This window comes from Lampetra fluviatilis, chromosome 54 (assembly GCF_964198595.1).
Source record: "Lampetra fluviatilis chromosome 54, kcLamFluv1.1, whole genome shotgun sequence".
Taxonomy (NCBI): Eukaryota; Metazoa; Chordata; class Hyperoartia; order Petromyzontiformes; family Petromyzontidae; genus Lampetra; species Lampetra fluviatilis.
Genome location: NC_136328.1, coordinates 8,431,167 through 8,450,678, shown reverse-complemented (window position 1 = coordinate 8,450,678; position 19,512 = coordinate 8,431,167). Strand labels below are relative to the sequence as shown.

The following is a 19,512-nucleotide window of genomic DNA, read 5'->3' as shown; positions in this document are numbered from 1 at the left end:
GCGTCCTCTGGTCTGATACTGGTGAGACTCGGCCCTACAGAAGACTGGTGAAGACCAGTTTCAAAGACTGCATCATTATCAGAGCATGTTTTCTTTGCATGTTCACCACAAGAATTGCGTATGGTTAATTCAGACATCATTCCTTGCCAAAGGTTTCTATTTTGTGTTTGAACATCTTAACGTGTTTTATTTTCAGAAAGGGTAAACCTATTCTTAATTTTTCATACTATTGTAAGGACAGTGAAGTCAACCTCCGGTCTGAGTGGACTAGTGGCCACGGGAGGTAATGACACGGGAGTCGGCCTACAGGGCGAATCGACTCGTGGCCACGGAAATGATCAATAGGGGCGTGGTCAGGTGACGTAAGAGGACAGTAGATCTAGTGGTCAAAGGTCGCTCTCGAGCCAATGAGAATTGAGAATAGGGGCGTGGCCACACCGTAGATAAGGGGAATAGGCGGGAGACTCAGGGCTGCCAAAGTGGGGGTCTCGAATGTGTGACCGAGTGCGAGCACATGCTCCCTCAAATAAACATCTCAAGAACAAGTGCGTCCAAGTCGTCATTACATTGATACTGGCAAAAAAAATCACGTAATATATATGTACATACTAACACTTCGTTTTGCAAAATTCTTTTTAATGTGGCACTTATTGAATAGTTATACAGCTCAGTATTATGATACTTAATTCAAAATAAGCTTCAAACTGCTTAAAGCACAGTACTCCAATAAGCTGTTGTGCACTGCAGATGCTGCATGTACTACATCGCTGGAACTAAAATACAAGAATAACTTCCATGTGTGGGAATTGAACGCAGGCATTGTTGTGCAAGCCACAGTGGGCAGACATGCCTATAAAAACCATGAGATGCCAGAAGATAGGACTCCCCATTAATTGAAATTATATTGCAAGTCAAGTCACTATCAAATAAGGATGGGCAAGATTAAGGTCCATATCCATATATTCCCAAACGGCACAACGGACAACTTGGTTAGTTTTATTGCGATAGTTATATAACGACAGCAGCGCATTTTAAGTCCGATGGAAAAGGAAGTTCACCAACAAGGCATTGTGGGTTTCTCCTTTAATACCGGACAACCTGGACACACATTTCCTTGGCGTAATTTCACAGGCATGATTGTGTTCAGGCTGATTAATGAGAGCCTACTGTTGGCTTATATCCATATCATCTTGCATACAATTTTGAAATTCACATTTTTCTTATAAACAGAAACATTTAAAGGCACTTAACAGTTTTATGGAAAAAAGTCAAAGGCTGAAGTGTCACCATGCTCAAATGAGCCACGCTAGGCGCTGGAAATTCTACAGTTTTGCAGCAAGTGCAACTTAACTTGTTATCGATAAGCGCTCACTCCGTTTGCAGAGGCAGTGCCTGGTTAATTTGTTTCACGACTTCGCTGTGACTTTTGTTTTCCGCGCTGGACGTGTTGGGTTTACGAGCCCTTTGTCTTACGAATCATTGTCTCCATCATGTCCCACTGCTCCTTTGAGACCTGAAAACAACATCGACATCGTCAGTCACCATCTTCGGTGTTCGGATTAGCATGGTTGGTGGCTACGAACGGTATAAAAGAATTTCAACATGCATACAAAAACATTACTGGCTTCTGGCAGTGTGAATCTGGGGGCATCGCGTCACCGTTGCATTAAAACCAAAGCACCTGAGTGTTAAAGCGAGATCTTCACTAAGGGTGCCGCTCCACTTGGCTAATTCATTAACCCCATTGTCAAACTCAAGAAACCTAAGACGGACATCTAATTGCCTTTTAACTATCCCAAGAACAAGAATTGGAATGGGTAACAAAACCTTTGCTGTTGAGTACCAGCGTGTTGTATTGGGTCTGTTGTTGTAATGTTCTTACCCGCCCCTACTGTACATCTGTGAAAAAGAGCTTTATAGCTTATCGGATTCCTTCAATATAAACACTGATATTCTGAACGTTTTGGAACACCCTTGTTCCTTCCTTAACACCGTAAACCTTCCTTGAAAACATATCCTGAAGCAGAAGATTAGCGCTGGATACAACCGCATTTGCGAATATGATTTGTAACTTTCATTGCTACCCGTGTATCGATAGTTAATTTTCAGTTTTATTGAGGGATTGTGTTGTCTTTGTGCGGTCTGGGACTGTTCTTGCTGTTGTTTTGTTGCCTTTCCCAACCTTGGGAATTGATTTACTCATGCCGTTTTAACTTATATACTTTATATATTTTATGTATTTAAGTGATTTGTTTACCTATCCTATTCTTTGCACAAAATCGTGTTTTTGTTTTGTTTTTGTTGTAACTTTCTGACCCACCCCTACTGGACATCTGTGAAAAAGAGCTTCATAGCTCATCGGATTTCTCCAGGATAAATACAGATTCTGATTAAGCAAATAGTCACTGGTCAGTAGGGACCCAAACGTAACGGCTACAGGGCTGGTGCGACGCGACCTACTCGATCTAATCCAGCCGTACCTGTTTGAGACCGTTAAACTCCCCAGCCATCGACACGTACTCTCCTCCATCCAGCCTCACCACCTGCAAGGGAAAAGTGGCATTTGAAGGTGGCGCACGGTAGCGAGTCCAACTTTCTCTTGCTGGAACTAGTGACGTAAATGTGCACGTGTGAACCGCCGCAGAGGCAATCGTTCGCCACAGGAGCTCGCAGAGGCAATCGTTCACCACAGGAGTTCGAGATGGAACAGCGGTCGGTTGGCCGCAACTCTGGCCCCTCTCTGCTCCACTGCCGCGTGCGTGGTGGCCCACATTGTAGTGGCGTTAGTGGTAGCGGTGCGGGTGGTGCATCTGTCGGTCATCTCAGGCAGTTAACCCATTACACATGGGTCTGTCTCGTATCCTGTTGTCAGCAAACCTTAGACACTTCACGTGGCCTCAAAGTGCACCAAGCCTTACACAAGTCCTGTGGTGATGTCACCGCCACTTAGTGGCGAATGGCGGCTATTGTTGATGGTGGTAGTGGTAGGATTATTCAACATCACTTTTGCCAGACACGCTGAGGATAGGCTTGCGGAGCCCCAATCTGGTTTCAGAAAAGGGCGGTCCTGCACAGATGCCATATTTTCTGTCCGTTTGCTACAGCAGAGGTGTAGGGAATTCCAACAAGACCTACATCTCTGCTTTATTGACCTGGTCAAGGCCTATGATACCATCAGTAGGCCTGGGCTCTGGGTTGTTCTTCATTAAGGACCTTCATGATGGTGAGCGGGCCCGGGTAAAACTACGTGGCCGGGAGTCGGAGCCATTCCCTGCTCACCTTGGGATGCAACAGGGATGTCCTCTGGCTCCTATATTATTTAATATCTATTTCGATCACGTAGTTCATGAAGCCTTCGATGGCTGTACCAGAGCAATTTTCATCTGGTACAGATACAATGGGAGGTTTATCGATGCCCAGGTGCGGTCAAGGAATGGCTCCCTATTGGTCAACCATGTTATGTATGCCAATGATCTGGTGATCTTTGGGTCTTTCGGTAAAGGCACATAGATATAAAAATAATAATATCACGATGTTTCGATCGCAACACAAGTAATCGTCGTCGGGTGAAAAATATATCAGGAGAGCTGCTGAGGCAGGAAAAAATATATGGCGGGAGCGCTGCTAAGGTTTGAGATGGGTGTAGCCCAAGGGTCAGTGGGCGGGGCTAGAGATGAAATTTGCATGTAAATGTAAGATCATAGAAATCTTGACAAATGAAGCTGTGGGGGTGGCCATTGTATTGTGAGAGATTAGCATGTCAATGTAAGAAGTTTACTTGTAAATGTAAGATTGGAGAGAGCTCGAAAAGAGCCATCGCCACATGGAGGTGGAAAAGGATGGCAAGCCGCCATTTACTAACACAGCTAAATGTGGCTGTGTTAGTGAATGTAACTCAAAGAGTCGAAAATAACTGCTAACATAAGCAGGTAGGAAGGGAACAACACAGCCAGTTATGACCTAAACTGGTTAATAACGTCCTTCCAATGATTGCTCAGTTTGTACCCATTATCTCGGTTGAAATTGTGTCTGTTTATATATTTGGATGGCTTCATAAACGAATATTTGCTGATAGCCAGTGGATTTGCAGAGTACCTTCGTCTTGGCAAAATAAATTTCGTGTGTGCCCACAGCGTTAAAATAATGATCAGCCACGGCCGAGGTATTGGTCCTACTGTGTTTCAGATCTGCCTTATGTTCACGAACCCGGTCCGAGACATGTCGCTTAGTTTCCCCAATGTAACTGCTGCCGCATACATAGCTTAGTTTGTAGACACCGGGGTATTGCATGTCAGGGATCACATCCTTCACAGATGGGATCAAATCACGAATTTTATGTATGGTGTTGAATCGTACCTGGATCTTGTGTTTTCAACCGCCTCTACGGGGAGGGTTCCCACATAACTATTAGATCTTTCAACAAACTTTGAGACAAGAAGGCTCATCTGATCGAGTCGCGCACATTTCTGAAGAGATGCCGCGACACTAAGGTCATAACGATCGCCTTTACACTCACATCTGCTGCTGACACTTCTCCTAATGCTAAACGGATCTTGTTCAGGGCCAGCCTAGCCCTGATCACAGAGAGATCCTTGAAAGACCTAGACAAAGTCCCATCGGTGAGCTCCAGCAGGCAAGGCTGCGTTGGCTGGGTCATGTAGCCCGCATGCCCAGTCACCGCATGCCTAAACAACTTTTGTTCGGTCGGATAAAGGGGGCTAAATGGGCGCGGCACGGGCTAGAGAAGAGATGGAGTGATGTGGTACAAGAGGATGTGGAGCTGAGTGGATTTGCCAATGACTGGTACCAACGGTGTCAAGATCAGCCTCTGTGGACAAGGCTCGTGAAGAAACGCTACTGGGCAGTTGGAGGTGCGGGGAAAGGACAGCAAACTTAACACAAAAAGCATTTCTAAAGAAATGAGTTTTAAATCTTTAAAAGTGCACAGCTCCAGTTGTTGGTGATAGTGGTAGTGATGGTGGTGGTGGATGTGGTGGCACTCACGGCGCCGCTGGCCCAGCTGGCGTAGTCGCTGCACAGGAAGGTGGCGAGGTTGGCGATCTCCGGCACGGTGCCGAGGCGGCCCACGGGGATCCGATCCAGCATGACCTCCTCGAACATGCCCGAGGGGTCGAGCCGGCTGAACGCGCCCTGCACGGCGGCATCACCACCACCAAAGACAAAGGTCCCCCGTGTAGCCTTAACAGACTGTTGGAGCAAGTGCTGTTAGCGAGTAGCACCTATGAAGGCCGTGACGGCACACGAGGGGGGGTGGGTGGCCAACACCACGCCCGCCCGCCTTTGTCTCCCCAGTGGTGATGTTCACACACCGCACCAGGTACTCATTTGAGGCCGAGTCGACCTCGGGAAGGCCAAGGACCGGTTTATACAATCGTCTGGGGGTTTTGGACACGAGCGGGAATCGAACTTAGGTTGCAGGGTTCGTAGCGCCACCACTCCCCACACACATGTACACACACAAGCAACATACGACATACACAAACATACACATCACCACCAGCAGCAGCTGTAGCAGCAGCTTCATAAAAACCATCGTCATTAATATCATCGGGGTCGTCAGCAGCTCCAAAGCCAACCTTTGGTCATCAATGTCAGTTGGGGTGTTATATTTGTAGCTGTCATCATCAGCAGTAAGTCAATACCATCAATGCCAACACTGCTATATTTTCGTACATGGGCATCGTCGGTTTTATTACCAGCATCACTGATGTCATGAGCACCAAAACCATCATCATCAATATCGTTATCGGCTTATGATTTATAATCTGCATCACTAGCATTACAATCTTTTTATTATTTTCAGCACCATACACGTATGCTCTGATGCTTGACAAAGTGGCACTGCAGTTGAAAAGTGCTTGACTCTAAATCCGGGGGGTAAGGGGGGGGGGCAATTCATGTCGAGGGAAAAAAGTGGTCATCCTACGGAAAAACTGGCCCTCGCCATGGGAACGTGGATTTACCACCAGTGGCTCACGACCATCAAAAGCAATAAGTTGCACCCAATTGATCAGTTGAGTTGGGAGATGCAGGATTGGCATGCATAGCTGTGTTAAGTCGCACATCACTCATTATACCGCGTTGCCTATGTTCTCTCTGAGCCACCGGACTCATCCCCAGAAACCCACACACCTCACCTTGGTTCTGATTGGTCCGGGCTGAATGACATTGAACCGCATGCCATACCTACCCCATTCCGCAGCTAGAGACCTGGAAAAAAAAGGGACGGCATTACAACCCATTCGCAAATTACAATTCCTCGTGACCCGCTCTGAAATCTACCAACTCACACCGTATTTACAGCCTCATGATAGCATTCCTGTCCCTTCTTTCCCCAACACTACCCCTCGACTTAACGTCGCATCCATGTTGTACGATGTTATAAAAAACAATTGCATTTAGACACTTTTTTAAATCCAAATCATCTTAATGAATAGACTTCAGATATGATTTGTGATAGGTACAATACAAAATATGATAATTAGGTTTTAGACAAAACTTCTGCCACAAGGACATCACCTTAAAAATTGCAATGTACCTTCTTACCCGATTGTGATATATTTCACAGGGATATGACCTATTACGGGTACTGTAAGATCCAATCATGTCCGTCCAGTGCTCGCTAAGCTGCATTGGCTTCCAGTTGCCGAACGAATACATTATAAGGTCGCACTCATTACACGCACAAAGTGCTTGCCACGAATGAACCACGATACCTTGCTGATCTCATCAATGAGCATAAACCATCACGCAAACTTCAGTCATCCTTGCAGCAGCTTTTGGCTAGCCATTGAATAAAGACGGTCACGGCATCACGCGCTTTCAGATGCGCTGCTGCGGCCGTCTGGAACGCTCTTCCAATGTTAGGAAGCTACTGGAGCTTAACACTTTTAAATCTATATTGAAAATTAAATTCTTCAGAACTGCTTTGTGGTTTGTTTGTTGTCCTTTCCCCGCACCTCCGATTAGCACGGTTGGTTATGTATGGTGCGAAAGAAGTTCAACATACATATCACACCAGATAATGACCTCTTACAAGAATGTGAGAACACCTCTCACCAGGTCAACATTCCCACACTCACTTGTACATGGCCTCCACTCCAGCCTTGGCCGCTGCACTTGGCACAACAAACCCCGAGCCACTCTCGGCATAAATGGTGGTGATTGCCAGGAACGCAGCACCTGTTCACATGAGCGAGAATTATTTTTATTTCAGCTGACATCTGTCTCATGAGCTTTTTCCATGCAAAAAAAAACTAAAATTATTCCTGGCTCAGCCAGGTAAGTGCTGTAGAAGAGAGCTGAACACGGACGCATCTCTGGGCCTAAAGTGAACATTCCACATTGCTGTGACAGGGGCCACTCCCCTTTGAGCAACCATTGCAAACTTTCCACACAGTGGTACACAGTGTAGCCACCCTGGGGAAATGGATGGCCCAATTGACCCCTGACCACGATTTTAACTTACGGTCTTCTGAATTAAATTTGAGCACTCTAATCTCTAATGCAGGTATCCCTCGATTTACGAAAGGAAGGCGTTCTTTAAAAAACACGAGTACAATAAAATATTGTAAATCTGAATGGCTTTTCCCATTCATGTAATCCAACTCAACTACTAACCTAAATATATACACCTATATCATTTTCCACAATACAATAATAATAATAAAAAACATGAAGATTAAACCGATTGAATAATAATTTAAAAGAAAAAATTTAGCTTTCATGGAAAAAGATCTGACTGTAAAGATGCTGTGGAGGTGTTGCTGTTGCACCGTGGGGACACCGTGAGACTCTGTGGCCGATCGATGCCGCAGCCTCCCAGGTGGCTCTTCTGTGACGATCTCACGGCACGTGGCCGTAGTGAAATTTCATTCACGCGAAAATTAGATTTCGTTAATCGAAAAGTGTCCTTAATTTGTCAATTGTGTTCACGCGAAATGTAAACCAAACGTTCGTAAATCGAGAGATACCTGTACTTGGGGTTAATTTTCTAAAATGTTTGGTTTGGTAGAAGATACCAGCACACAATGGCCTATTGTAGCAAAGCACACCGCACGTTCAACGTCAACTTCATCGTCGTGACTATCATCATCATTTGTCGTCGTCGGCGGCCACAATGGCACAAAAGCAGCGGTCACCTTTGCCGGCCTGGATGAGCCGCTTGCCCAGGTCCAGCGTGACGAAGGCCGAGCCGTTGAGCACGATGTCTGTGATGGCGCGCCACGCGTTGGGGGAGAGACGCTCGCTCGGGGACACAAAGTTTCCCGCCGCGTTGTTGATGATCACCTGCAAGCGCCTCCCATTAGCACGGCTGGCTACGCATGGTGCGAAAGAAATTCAACGTACGTACGTACAAGTAATTAATATGAAGGCAAGAGGGGTAAAGGTGCAACCCTGCAATTGCTCGCTTATGCCACTGCAGCGGAAGGGCCTCCTCTAGAGGGAGCTATAGAGAGGCCTCTTGAGGGAGCTCTCAAGCTCTAGAGCCCCGATAATAAAGGTTTTTTTTGGGCTAGATTGTGTAAATATAAATATGTCAGAATAGGTTTTTCCCATTTTTTCTGGTAACAAAACTGAAACCTTTTTACTAGGAATCATGTCTGCATTAATCAGTTTCAAGGACAATGCATATATTCATCTTCTTGGTTCTTTCGGTAAAGTCACGTGGAAGGGAAGTAATAAAATAATAAAAATAAAACATAATAAAACAAATCTCACGACGTTTCGGCTACAACGCAAGCAGCCGTCTTCAGGTGAAGAATGAGACACTGCCAAGCTAGGAGCTTATATATAAGCTGAGTTGGAGGTGGAAGAAGAAGAGAGCCTTAACAAAAGAATGTGCATATCAAGAGGAATTTAGCATATTCATGGGAAATGCGTAGGAGGTGGGCGGGGGGGTTTCAAAGTCATATTATGCCCATGCATTATGCAGGATCAGCAGCACCAAAGGGAGGGGGGGGGTAGCATTAACAAAGGGAGGGCATGTTAATAGTATGTAGAAGCAATGAAACATGTGAATGGGAAAACGGTGGCAGGAGATCCGCGGCGGAGCAAATAATGCATTCCCTGTGGAGAACACAAGATACACAGTTAATGCCAGTGAGTGGACTGCGGTCTGAAAGTCACCATAAACGTGAACAACAATCAGTTAAGATCCAAAGTGGTTTATTACGTCCTTCCAATGATTGCTGAGCCAGAATCCATCTTCTCGGTTGAAATTGTCTCTGTGTTTGTATATGTGGATCGCCTCATGAACGAATCTCTCATGGTAGCCAGATGGCTTGCAGAGAACCTCTATCTTGGAGAAGGCAATGTCATGTGAACCCACTGAATTGTAACAGTGATCTGCCACGGCTGAGGTGTTTGTCCTACCGTGTTTCAGGTCAGCTTTATGTTCACGGATGCGGTCCGAGACATGTCGTTTGGTTTCTCCAATGTAACTGCTACCACAGAGGCAACTTAGTTTGTAGACGCCAGGGTACTGTATGTCTGGAACCACGTCTTTTACAGACGGAACCAGATCACGGATTTTATGTACTGTGTTGAATCGTACCTGAATCTTGTGTTTAATCAGGATTTTGGAGATCTTTTTTGTGACCCCAGCAATGTAGGGTAAGGTGATGGTTTTGAAAGGCTCCTCAGCAGGATCCTTCTTGACGGTTGGAGTGATGGCCTTGCGGATTGTGTAGTCGGAGTAACCATTAGCCTTAAGAGCTTGGCGTACGTGTTTGAGTTCACTGGCAATGTGTTCCTGGTCGGAGATGCATTGGGCTCTATGGTATAGAGTCTTGATGAGGGAGTTCTTCTGGGATGGATGGTGGTGGGAATCCGGTTTCAGGTAAGCATCCGTATGGGTGGCTTTCCTGTAGACAGAATGGCTCATTGAACCATCAGGTCTCCTTTTAATTAGGACATCCAAAAAGGGTAGCTTGCCATCTTTTTCGACTTCCATGGTGAATCTGATGGCTGGGTGTGCGTTGTAGCCAAAACGTCGTGAGATTTGTTTTATTTTTATTATTTTATTACTTCCCTTCTACGTGACTTTACCGAAAGAACCAAGAAGATGAATCCCTGCAGTCACGAAAGCTTTAAATCGAAAAATGCATATATTGTCAGTGTTTTTTTTTGCATTCTGACCACAAGTCTTGTGGTTAATGCAGACATGATTCCTCTTAAAAAGGTTTCAGTTTTGTTGCCAGAAAAAAGGGGAAAAACCTATTCTTCTATTTTGGTACTGGTAAAGGAGGTCTCATGATATAAATGTGTCATTAAACCCGCCACGACCCGACACAGCCAATTATTAAGATTTGTCACGTAAATATTTATATGTACGCAATCTAACTGTAGTGTAGCCATTTATACACCTGCGTGGACAACGGTGGGGGGAATTAAGAAACTTTCCCGTTGTTTCAATTGCCACGCCGGTAGATCAAATCAGCGACCTCTGGATTACAAGTCAAAAACTAAACTAAACTTTCGTATTTTACAGGTAAGGCCCACTTAACCATATAGCTCTTTTCAGAAGTGACCTGGCCACAAATGATGGCTCAACGAAGTGGCTCATTGTCACGTGGACATGTATAGCAGCAAAATACTCTCAACGTGTGACGTTGATTCTAAATGTGGAGGGAAAAACCGGAGGACCCGGAGAAAAATCCACATGACCACGGAGAGAGAAACACCTCAAACTTCAAATATAGAGCAAGCGTCAGGGTCTTAATCAAATCCACAACCTCCTGTATACCAGGCGAGGTAGTTAACATCTCACCACCGTGGCACCCAAACACAGATGAGCGGTGTGCAGTGAGCGCAAAGTGAAGGAGCGACCTCCGACCTGGGGCAGCCCCGCAACCTCCACGGCAGAGTCCACGGCCGCCTTCACTGACGCTGGGTCCCGCACGTCGCACTGCACGGCGTGCACCTAGTCAGGCACAGGGCGCACACCAACATCACCACCGGTACTACTTAGCAGGAGTACCATCACTCCCACAAATACCATGACCATGAAGTAACACTGATATACAGCACAAGCGCCGGGAGCATCTTTAGAACCATCACTACCACTGTTAGAACCACACCGAGTACCATCGCCATCACCAGAACCAGCACGATTAGCACTACCACTTGCAGCACCACCACATTACCATAATCACGAGTACGATCAGCACAAGCACCCCCACAAGCACAGATAGCGCGACCACCAGCGCACCACGATGTGCACCACAATCTTGAATCGTAACCACCACAAACACAATTATAACAGACCAAAAACGCATAGTTGGAGACATTCAGCAAATTGGTGATAATAAAAACGTTGATTATGAATAAAAGAAACTTTTTATTTTACTAAGTCCCACTGAGCTATAAAGATGTTTTTTCAGAAGCAACCTGGCCACAAATTATAGCTCAATAAAGTGGCTTATCATGTGGAAATGTCTACTCTAAATGCATTATAAAATAAAACTGTCATTACAGAATGTTACATTGTTGTAATATATTACAATAGCACTAATATCACTAGTCCTGTAGAAACACACATCTCATTCTCAAGGATGGCTGATCACCCATCACATTTCATTGTGGTGTGTAGAGGACTCATTTGTCGAGCACCTTGTTTCCCGTCTCGGCCGTGATCTCTGCTGCCGTCTGCTGCAGAACGTCCAGTTTCCTGGGTACAAAAAACAAAGCAGCACTCTAGGGGACCGTATAGTACAGCTAGTAGGTTATCCATCACATCCGGGCGACGCTGCAGTCAAGAGTGTTTAAGTCAAAATGGAAGGGACGCGAGTTCAAATCCTAGTCAAGGTTTGCAAGATTGCATTTGGTGTTGAAACATCGGCAGGAATGTATGTACTTATGCAATTGTACTTATAAATCTTCTTGGTTCTTTCGGTAAAGTCACGTAGAAGGGAGATAATAAAATAATAAAACACAATAAAATAATACAATTCTCACGACGTTTCGGCCACAACGCAAGCAGCTGTCCTCAGGTGAAGAACAGGTCTGTCGGAAAGACTGTCTGTCGGAAAGACCTGTTCTTCACCCAAGGACGGCTGCTTGCGTTGTGGCCGAAACGTCGTGAGAATTGTATTATTTTATTATGTGTTATTTTTATTATTTTATTATTTCCCTTCTACGTGACTTTACCGAAAGAACCAAGAAGATGAATCCCTCCAGTCACTAAAGCTTTAAATTGTACTTATAAACTTTGTGACTTGCTTAGCTTTCCTATACTTTGCACTGCCATCTGTTTTTGTATTGTTTGCAGTTGTAACTTTCTGACTCGCCCCGACTGGACATCTGTGGAAGAGAGTTTGATAGCTCATTTTATTCTTCTAGTCGAAATAAATATTCTGATTCTGACTTGGCTCACCATCCATTTAGAGTAGATAAAATAAGTACGATCTTTGGGAAGTCAACAGTCACCCGACGGAGATGATGGCTCTTGCCATGGAAATGCAGACATTCCACCACCGGTTCAAGAGCTACGAATAAGATGATTGTTGCTCAATGCTCATGTGAGCAGTGAGCCACTTTCACTCAAGACTACGACTTAAATTTCCGCAAGAAAAGGCAGCGTTAGTCAGAGGCGTATTCAAGGACGGACGGACGGTGGTGAAGGCGACCACCTGCTGGCGATGACGCACTGAGCTCCAAGGGCAGACAGCATGGACACCATGCCCCGGCCCAGCCCCGTGCCACCACCCGTCACAAACGCTACTTTGCCGGCGAAGGTTCCAGGGGGCAGCATGGGCGCTGCCTGCGCCAGGAAGTGAGAGGCGTGAGGCCTCGACTTGTCATCGCTTGCGCGTCTCCGCGGCTCGACCAAGCCCTGAGGACACAATGGAGGGATCGGTGCGGCTTTGCCAACATGCCGCGTGATGGCAGCAACGACCCGCGCGCGGTCGCTCATATGTCCTTTTCCGCTGTACAAGCGAGACGAGCCGGGGCTGTGCCGACCCGGCTTTGCCATGTGTGGCTCATGGAGGCATCAGATTACTCGTTATATATTTCAGAACACATGCCGCCCCTGATGTCACACGTAAGTGTACTGGTTTGGCAAACATGATTGACCCTGCTCTTGGCCCTGCTAGGCCCAGAGTCAGATGCCTTGTGAGGCCAGAGTTGTTTTATGGTACGGTTCTGTCTAGATTTGAAGCTTTCGTGACTGCAGGAATCCACTCTTTGGTTATTTCGGTAAAGTCACGTAGGTTTAAAATAAAATAAATATGCTTCTGGTTCCACTTGGCTCAGCAAATTGCAAATGACTCTCAAAGATTTGTTTTGGAGGAGGGTGGAGGGAGCAGCTGCCCCTTGTACCCTGTTTCCTCTCAAAAGTCCAAACATTATAAGACAAAACCCACTTGAAGGGCATCATTTATACCTGCAATCGTGGTAACTGTTGTTTTCTTCCTATAACAGGTTGTTAGGTATTTAGGTCAGCGTGAACAAGCCTCCGTTTCAAAGTCGGTGAAATGTCAATGTATCAACTCACCATTTGAACATTATGGCAGGAACCCAGGGTCCCATAAGCCCCCGGCTCTGGTATAAATATTATATTATAATGTACACAAAAACTTTGCTCTTTTTAAATCCTTTATATTAACTTCACTTGCTTGCTTGCGCGCTTACGACTGTGCAAATCTTTCGGTCGTTTTTTAACCCACTTCCCGTGATCCAATCGAGCTGACATTTTGCACACAGGCTCGTTGTGCGTGACAATTTATTTTCGTGAAATTTTTTGTTCCAAAATTTTCCACTTTTTAGGAATTTTTTTTTTTCATATTTAATTTAAAATACCAATGTGATCAAAATGAAACTCTTACTCAAGAAAAACAGAAATGAATAATAAAATAAAACCGATGCCACGCATATAAAGGATTTATAGTGAAAAACTTTGTTTTTACGGGTTAATTTTTTCACCAATGGGTTTGAAGGATGGTGGAAAGTGTTGTCTTGTTAAACTATGCCTTTAAAACTGAAACTACTTACCTGCAGTACCTCTATTTAAATACACTATCGACATTTTTTATACAACCCTCTGTCAATCATCGTGTTTCTCAGTGTGGATTCGTGAACACACTTTGTAAACAATACATAAAATAGTAAGCGTTTTCAATGCGCTGTTCATATTGTAACAAGCGTTTATACCAATGTTACTCTACAGAGTAGTGGGTCACCGCCAGAGGCGTAGCTAGGGGGGGGCAGGGGGGTACATATGTCTCCGGGCGCCAAGGTAAAGGAGCGCCAAAATGAGGCTTACAACGTTACATTATAACTTATTGCGGCGGGCGCGGCAGCCTGAAATTACTGCACAAATCTACACCTCAACCTAAAAGTTTATATATCCCGCCACACACAGCCTACATGTCATGTAATTACATTTTGGTACGCGCGCCTATTAAGAACTTACATGGAAGAACGTCCCAAACAACAGACAGGCGCAGTCTTTCAGCCTTAGTCACTGGCCTGTTTTTTGGTGGCGGAAACTACGACGCGTTATGAAGAGCGTATTTTATCGACTTCAACAGGAGATGTCAACACGGTTTTTACGACTAAAAGACTTGAACACAAAATTTGGATTTCTGCTGGACGTCAAAACTCTTCTATCCGACACAGATGTCGATGCAATTCGTCGAAATTGCACAGATTTTGGAAATTTCTATGACACCGACATCAATGGCCACGAACTTTTCACAGAAATTGGAGATTGCAAAATGCTGCTCAGTAACCGGAATGAAGTTCTACCAGAAACTCCTTTGGATCTTCTTGGTTTTATTGTGTTTTATGGAGACGACATATTTCCGAATTTGCGAATTTCACTGCAAATTTTATTAATAGCAGTTTCAATTGCAAGCTGTGAGCGGTCGTTCAGAAAATTGAAACTCATTTTGTCGTATTTGCGTGCTGAAAGAGAAACATTGGAAAAAACAGATTTTGATTACGTGATTGACCAGTTTGCGACAGTGAAATCAAGAAAAATGTATCTTTTGTAGACTATGTCAACCAGTCTACGACAGTGACTGAGTGAGCCATGTAATATAATTTCTATACATTTGCTTCTTTAAATACAATGTTTCATTAAAATTTAAATTGTTATTCCTTATTCGATGTAAGAGTAAAATGTGATTAAACGGGGGGGAGGGGGGCGCCAATTTTATTGTTCGTCCCCGGGCGCAAAATATCCAAGCTACGCCTCTGGTCACCGCTCCTCTTATCCGCATTGATACGAGCTGTATGTGGGGACTATGGCTTAACCGCAAAAAAAAATCTGTACAGATGTATACGGACAAGAGAAGTATTATCAAACAGGAGGACTTAACGGTGCAACGCATCTCATCTGTTCTGCAGGTAATAGGCTTGTCATCGATTGATTCTGGCTGCAGACATTGGTAGGTTACAAATAATAATGAAGATAAGAGAGCAGTTTCACCGTATTATGCATACCGTGGTGACAAATAAAGGACTTAAGTCATGTAGGCAGTAGTAATAGGTTTTTACCCTTTCAACTGGTACAACAACTGACACATTTATACAAGGCATCATGTTTGCAATAACCACAACAAAAGCAGTCAAAATGCAAACAAAAATAAACAACTCTGATGATGATCATGATATGCACTGTCCTTGAAGTTGATTGGTCCACACCCGAGACAGCTTTTCTTAGAGCCTAGTCTCCATTGGTGTTGGACCAGATGACGCCAAAGGGCGTACAACTCAAAGACAATGCACTATCAGAGTATTGAGAGCTCGGGGTAAGCATTTACACTGAGACCTCCTTTACCAATGGCAAAATATAGTAATAGGTGTTTACCCTTTCAACTCATGTAGGCAGTTTGAGCAGCTTTGAACAAGACTTATGATCCTGCCCGTACCTGAGCATGGAGTGCATTCGCTTGTTCAGCTCTTCTGCGCATTCGTCCTCGCTGCTGCGCTTGGACACGACACAACAGAATGATCCGCGCCAGGCGGGTCGAGCCGTTTATGTGCGCGGAGGGACGGAGTCGCTAAAAATAAATAAATTACGATTTAGACTTCCGTTTATTCGGAACCCCAGGGTCCCGCCATAAAGTTCATTTGTTCCCATTGCAACGAACGGATGTAGTTGGGGACACAACAATTAACGTTCACTTTACAATTTCTCAAACAAAAACATTCGGGCAACATTCGAACCCAAGTGAGGGCAATCCGGCCAAATGAAATCGCAATGTCTCGGCTCAAACTTGGGAAGGTGTTCATCTCCACTGGCAGCCCTCATTCAGGGGTGGAAATTCCACATTCCCGTGGTAGGGACCGGCAACCCTTGCTGATCCTCTAGGACTGTGGTTGTTTACCTGGGGTGGCACGCACCCCTTTGGGAGTGCGAGATGCCCTTGGGCAGATTTTTTTAGAAGGTAAATAATCTAAAACATAAATGAGGCACGTAAGTACTACTACTTTGTTTTATCAAACCCCATGTACGCATTAACATGATACATGCTTTACCGATTGACAACCCAAGGGGTGCAAGGCTGCAGGCAGTGAAGGTTAATTTTAACTTTCGTGATTGCAGGAATTATTATTTGGTTCTTTCGGTTAAGTCACGTCTAAAGATAAAATAATAAATTAAATTAAATAATAGAATACGACGTTTCGATTGCAACACAAGCAATCATCAGGTATAATGAAATAGCGACATAATATCTAACCAGAAAACTATAGACAGACATATTAGCAGACAGATATCACCAAGATACATAGCGAGAGCAACACAGGTAACAGAGAGGGGTGATCGTCTCTGTGGGGTGGCCTTAAATAGACAGAGGGGGGGGCGGAGGCAGAGAGAGGGGGGTTAGAGAAAAAATTAGCATATCAATGAGTGGTCAACAGACCACTCATTGATTGAGAAAAAATTAGCATATCAATGAGTTGCGAGCGACGGCGGGAGACGTCGGGTTGGGCCTTGTACCTGTTGCCTTGACAACAGAGGCGCGCCTCGCCTGGCGAGCGAGGCCCGCAGCAGCAGGAGGGGGGAAGAAGCCATGGCGGGCGCGGGCGAGGGCGACGAGCGGACTCCTTGCTGCCGCTGATGTTGTTGTTGTTGCTGCTGCTGATGTTGTTGTTGTTGCTGCTACTGATGTTGTTGTTGCTGCTACTGATGATGTTAATGCTGCTGTTGTTGCTGCTGATGTCGCCGCTGTTGCTACTGCTGTCGCCGATGTTGTTGCTGCTATCGCCGATGTTGCTGCTGCTATCGCCGATGTTGCTGCTGCTATCGCCGATGTTGCTGCTGCTATCGCCGATGTTGCTGCTGCTATCGCCGATGTTGCTGCTGCTGCTGTCGCAGGGGGTTTTATTTAACGCGGCGCCGCGACCTGCACGGAGACTCCGCCCACGCACGTGGCCACCCAATGGGCGCGATCGCCTCGCGCGTGGGCGGGGGGTCGTGAGCCAGACGATGGCGTTGTTATGGACACGCGCTGTGAAGAAGGGCCATTGCCCGAAACGTCGTTTCTTATGTATCCCCCCCCCTTTTTTGAAGCCACCGTGGTTTTAACGACAGCGATGCGTTTGTTTTTGTTATAGTGTATCATAGCTGTCAACCCCTTAGGGGCCGTCCATAAATTACGTCACGCGATTTTGGACGATTTTTGACCCCCCCCTCGTCGCACGGCGTCACAAAAAGTCAGACCCCCCCCTCAAATATGACGTCACAAAGCTCTGCCCCCCCCCCCCCCAAAATATAAAACATGCTTCAAATCGCTTTAAACTATTGTTATTGTAGTGCGTATTTATTGTGGCGCTGCACTCTGATGTTGTAGGAGAAAACATTTATCAAAAATTATATTTAATTAAGTAGAACGTGTTGTCTATATTTATTTAAAGTTGCGCATTTTGATGTGACGTCACATTTCTCAACCCCTTCGTCACACATCGTCAAAAATGTCTGACCCCCCCCCCCTAGGTGCGTGACGTCATTTATGGACGGCCCCTTTCTCCGTGGTTTGCTTCCGTCTGTGAGCCAGCACGTGCGTCTGTGTGCAGCACGTGAAAGTATTAGCAGCAGTACACTGGTACACAAAAAAAATCCGAAATTATTTAGTTTATCGTGATTCGCAACCGCGGTCAGAAACTCTTGCGGAGTGGAGGTGGTGGTGCTTCAAAATCAGTTCTCGTGATGTTAAAGCAGTTGGAAGACGAACGTTTATACTGGTAAGAACCTCCTGGTTACACCAGCCCACAGGGGATTATTGTGTCCGTCCGTCGTGCAGGGAGGGGCTGGGTGGGGAGGGTGGGGCTGGGTGGGGAGGGGAGGGTGGGGAAGGGCTGGGTGGGGAGGAGAGGGTGGGGAAGGGCTGGGTGGGGAGGGGCTGGGTGGGGGTGGGTGGGGTGGGGCTGGTCACCCCGTGGTGCCCTTATAAAACTCAACGTTTAACCTACTCACGCCGGCTTGTGCCCGCCCTCACAGTCGCCGCCGTTGACCCTAGCCATTGACCGAGCAACCCTGCGCAGGAATGTGTTATGAGCGGCTGAACACGAAGCTTCACAGTCTGTTGTCGTATAGCCAGGGCCGGATTAAGGTTCTTGTAGGCCCTGGGCACTTTTCTTTCGTAGGCCTTCAGTGATAACTTTCGACAGCTGCTACTGCTGCCCATGTCACGACTACCGTCTATGCCACTCGCTTGGTTCACGCGTAGCACAACAACAACGCCGCCGCTTGTCTTCCCTTGCACCGCTCTCTATTGAGAATGAGATTGTGCGAAATTTTTTTTAAAGATGTTATTGATCATTTTCCAATGAAAGAATCTCTAAAAGTTCATCTCCGGCGTTAATTTCTCTCATCTTATGAACAAAAAAAACATTGACATGACTGCCTCTTTGTATAGACATACACTGTGCTCATCCTTGTGTAGCGTCGGAAATGCACATCGTATCCCGTCCGTATATACACTTACCTGCAGTTGCGGGCACAGGCCCATAGGGGGTGCCACCCTGAGCTGGGGAAGGTCAGGGAGAGCCAGACCATTGCGGGGGCGGGTTCTCCCCCCGCCCAGACCCCAGGTGAGGGGTTGGGGGGTTCTTCCAGAGTCCCCTGGAAGGTTCCAGAGAGGGGGCGGTACCGGGGGCGGGGAGTCCCCGGGAGGTAGATAAAAGGGGCACCTCAAGCACAACTCGGGGCAGTGTTCTGAAGACGAAGAAAGAAGACCAGCCTAGCTCGGACCCTGGGACCCGACGTCCTTGTAAGGGCCGGGGCCGAGCGCAGACCAGTGGTCAAGACCCGTACCTTGGCTGGGTCGGGTCAGTTCGGGCACAGATAGCCGGAGGGCTCAGGGCCCGGTTAACCCAGTGTGAGGCCACGCTAGCCATAGATAGTGGGAGTTAAGGGGAGTCTTGTTATTAAAGTTTATAAATAAACCGTGTTGCCTCTAAGACGGCGTCTCCAGTCTCCGTGGAACCCACTACACTTGCTATATATATTTGTTCAAGAAAGTATCTTGCTTAAACAAA

At 46.0% G+C, this 19,512-nt stretch overlaps 1 protein-coding gene across 2 annotated transcripts; it reads right to left on the bottom strand.

The window, feature by feature from the left end:
- Positions 1-1,066: 1,066 nt before the first annotated feature.
- LOC144949687 (2,4-dienoyl-CoA reductase [(3E)-enoyl-CoA-producing], mitochondrial-like) lies at positions 1,067-17,359 on the bottom strand. Of its 2 annotated transcripts, none has more exons than XM_078879699.1 (10): positions 16,973-17,359; positions 12,654-12,856; positions 11,635-11,692; positions 10,852-10,945; positions 8,163-8,339; positions 7,104-7,203; positions 6,159-6,231; positions 5,005-5,151; positions 2,481-2,543; positions 1,067-1,513 (listed from the first exon to the last, which is right to left on the bottom strand). In XM_078879699.1, the coding sequence occupies exons 1-10, from the start codon at positions 17,045-17,047 to the stop codon at positions 1,454-1,456; spliced, it is 1,050 nt and encodes a 349-aa protein (XP_078735825.1). In that variant the 5' UTR covers positions 17,048-17,359; the 3' UTR covers positions 1,067-1,453. The 2 variants fall into 2 exon arrangements, with proteins under 2 accessions (XP_078735825.1, XP_078735827.1); XM_078879701.1 differs by having other exon boundaries at positions 8,163-8,310; positions 10,859-10,945; positions 16,973-17,356.
- Between the last annotated feature and the right edge of the window lie 2,153 nt (positions 17,360-19,512).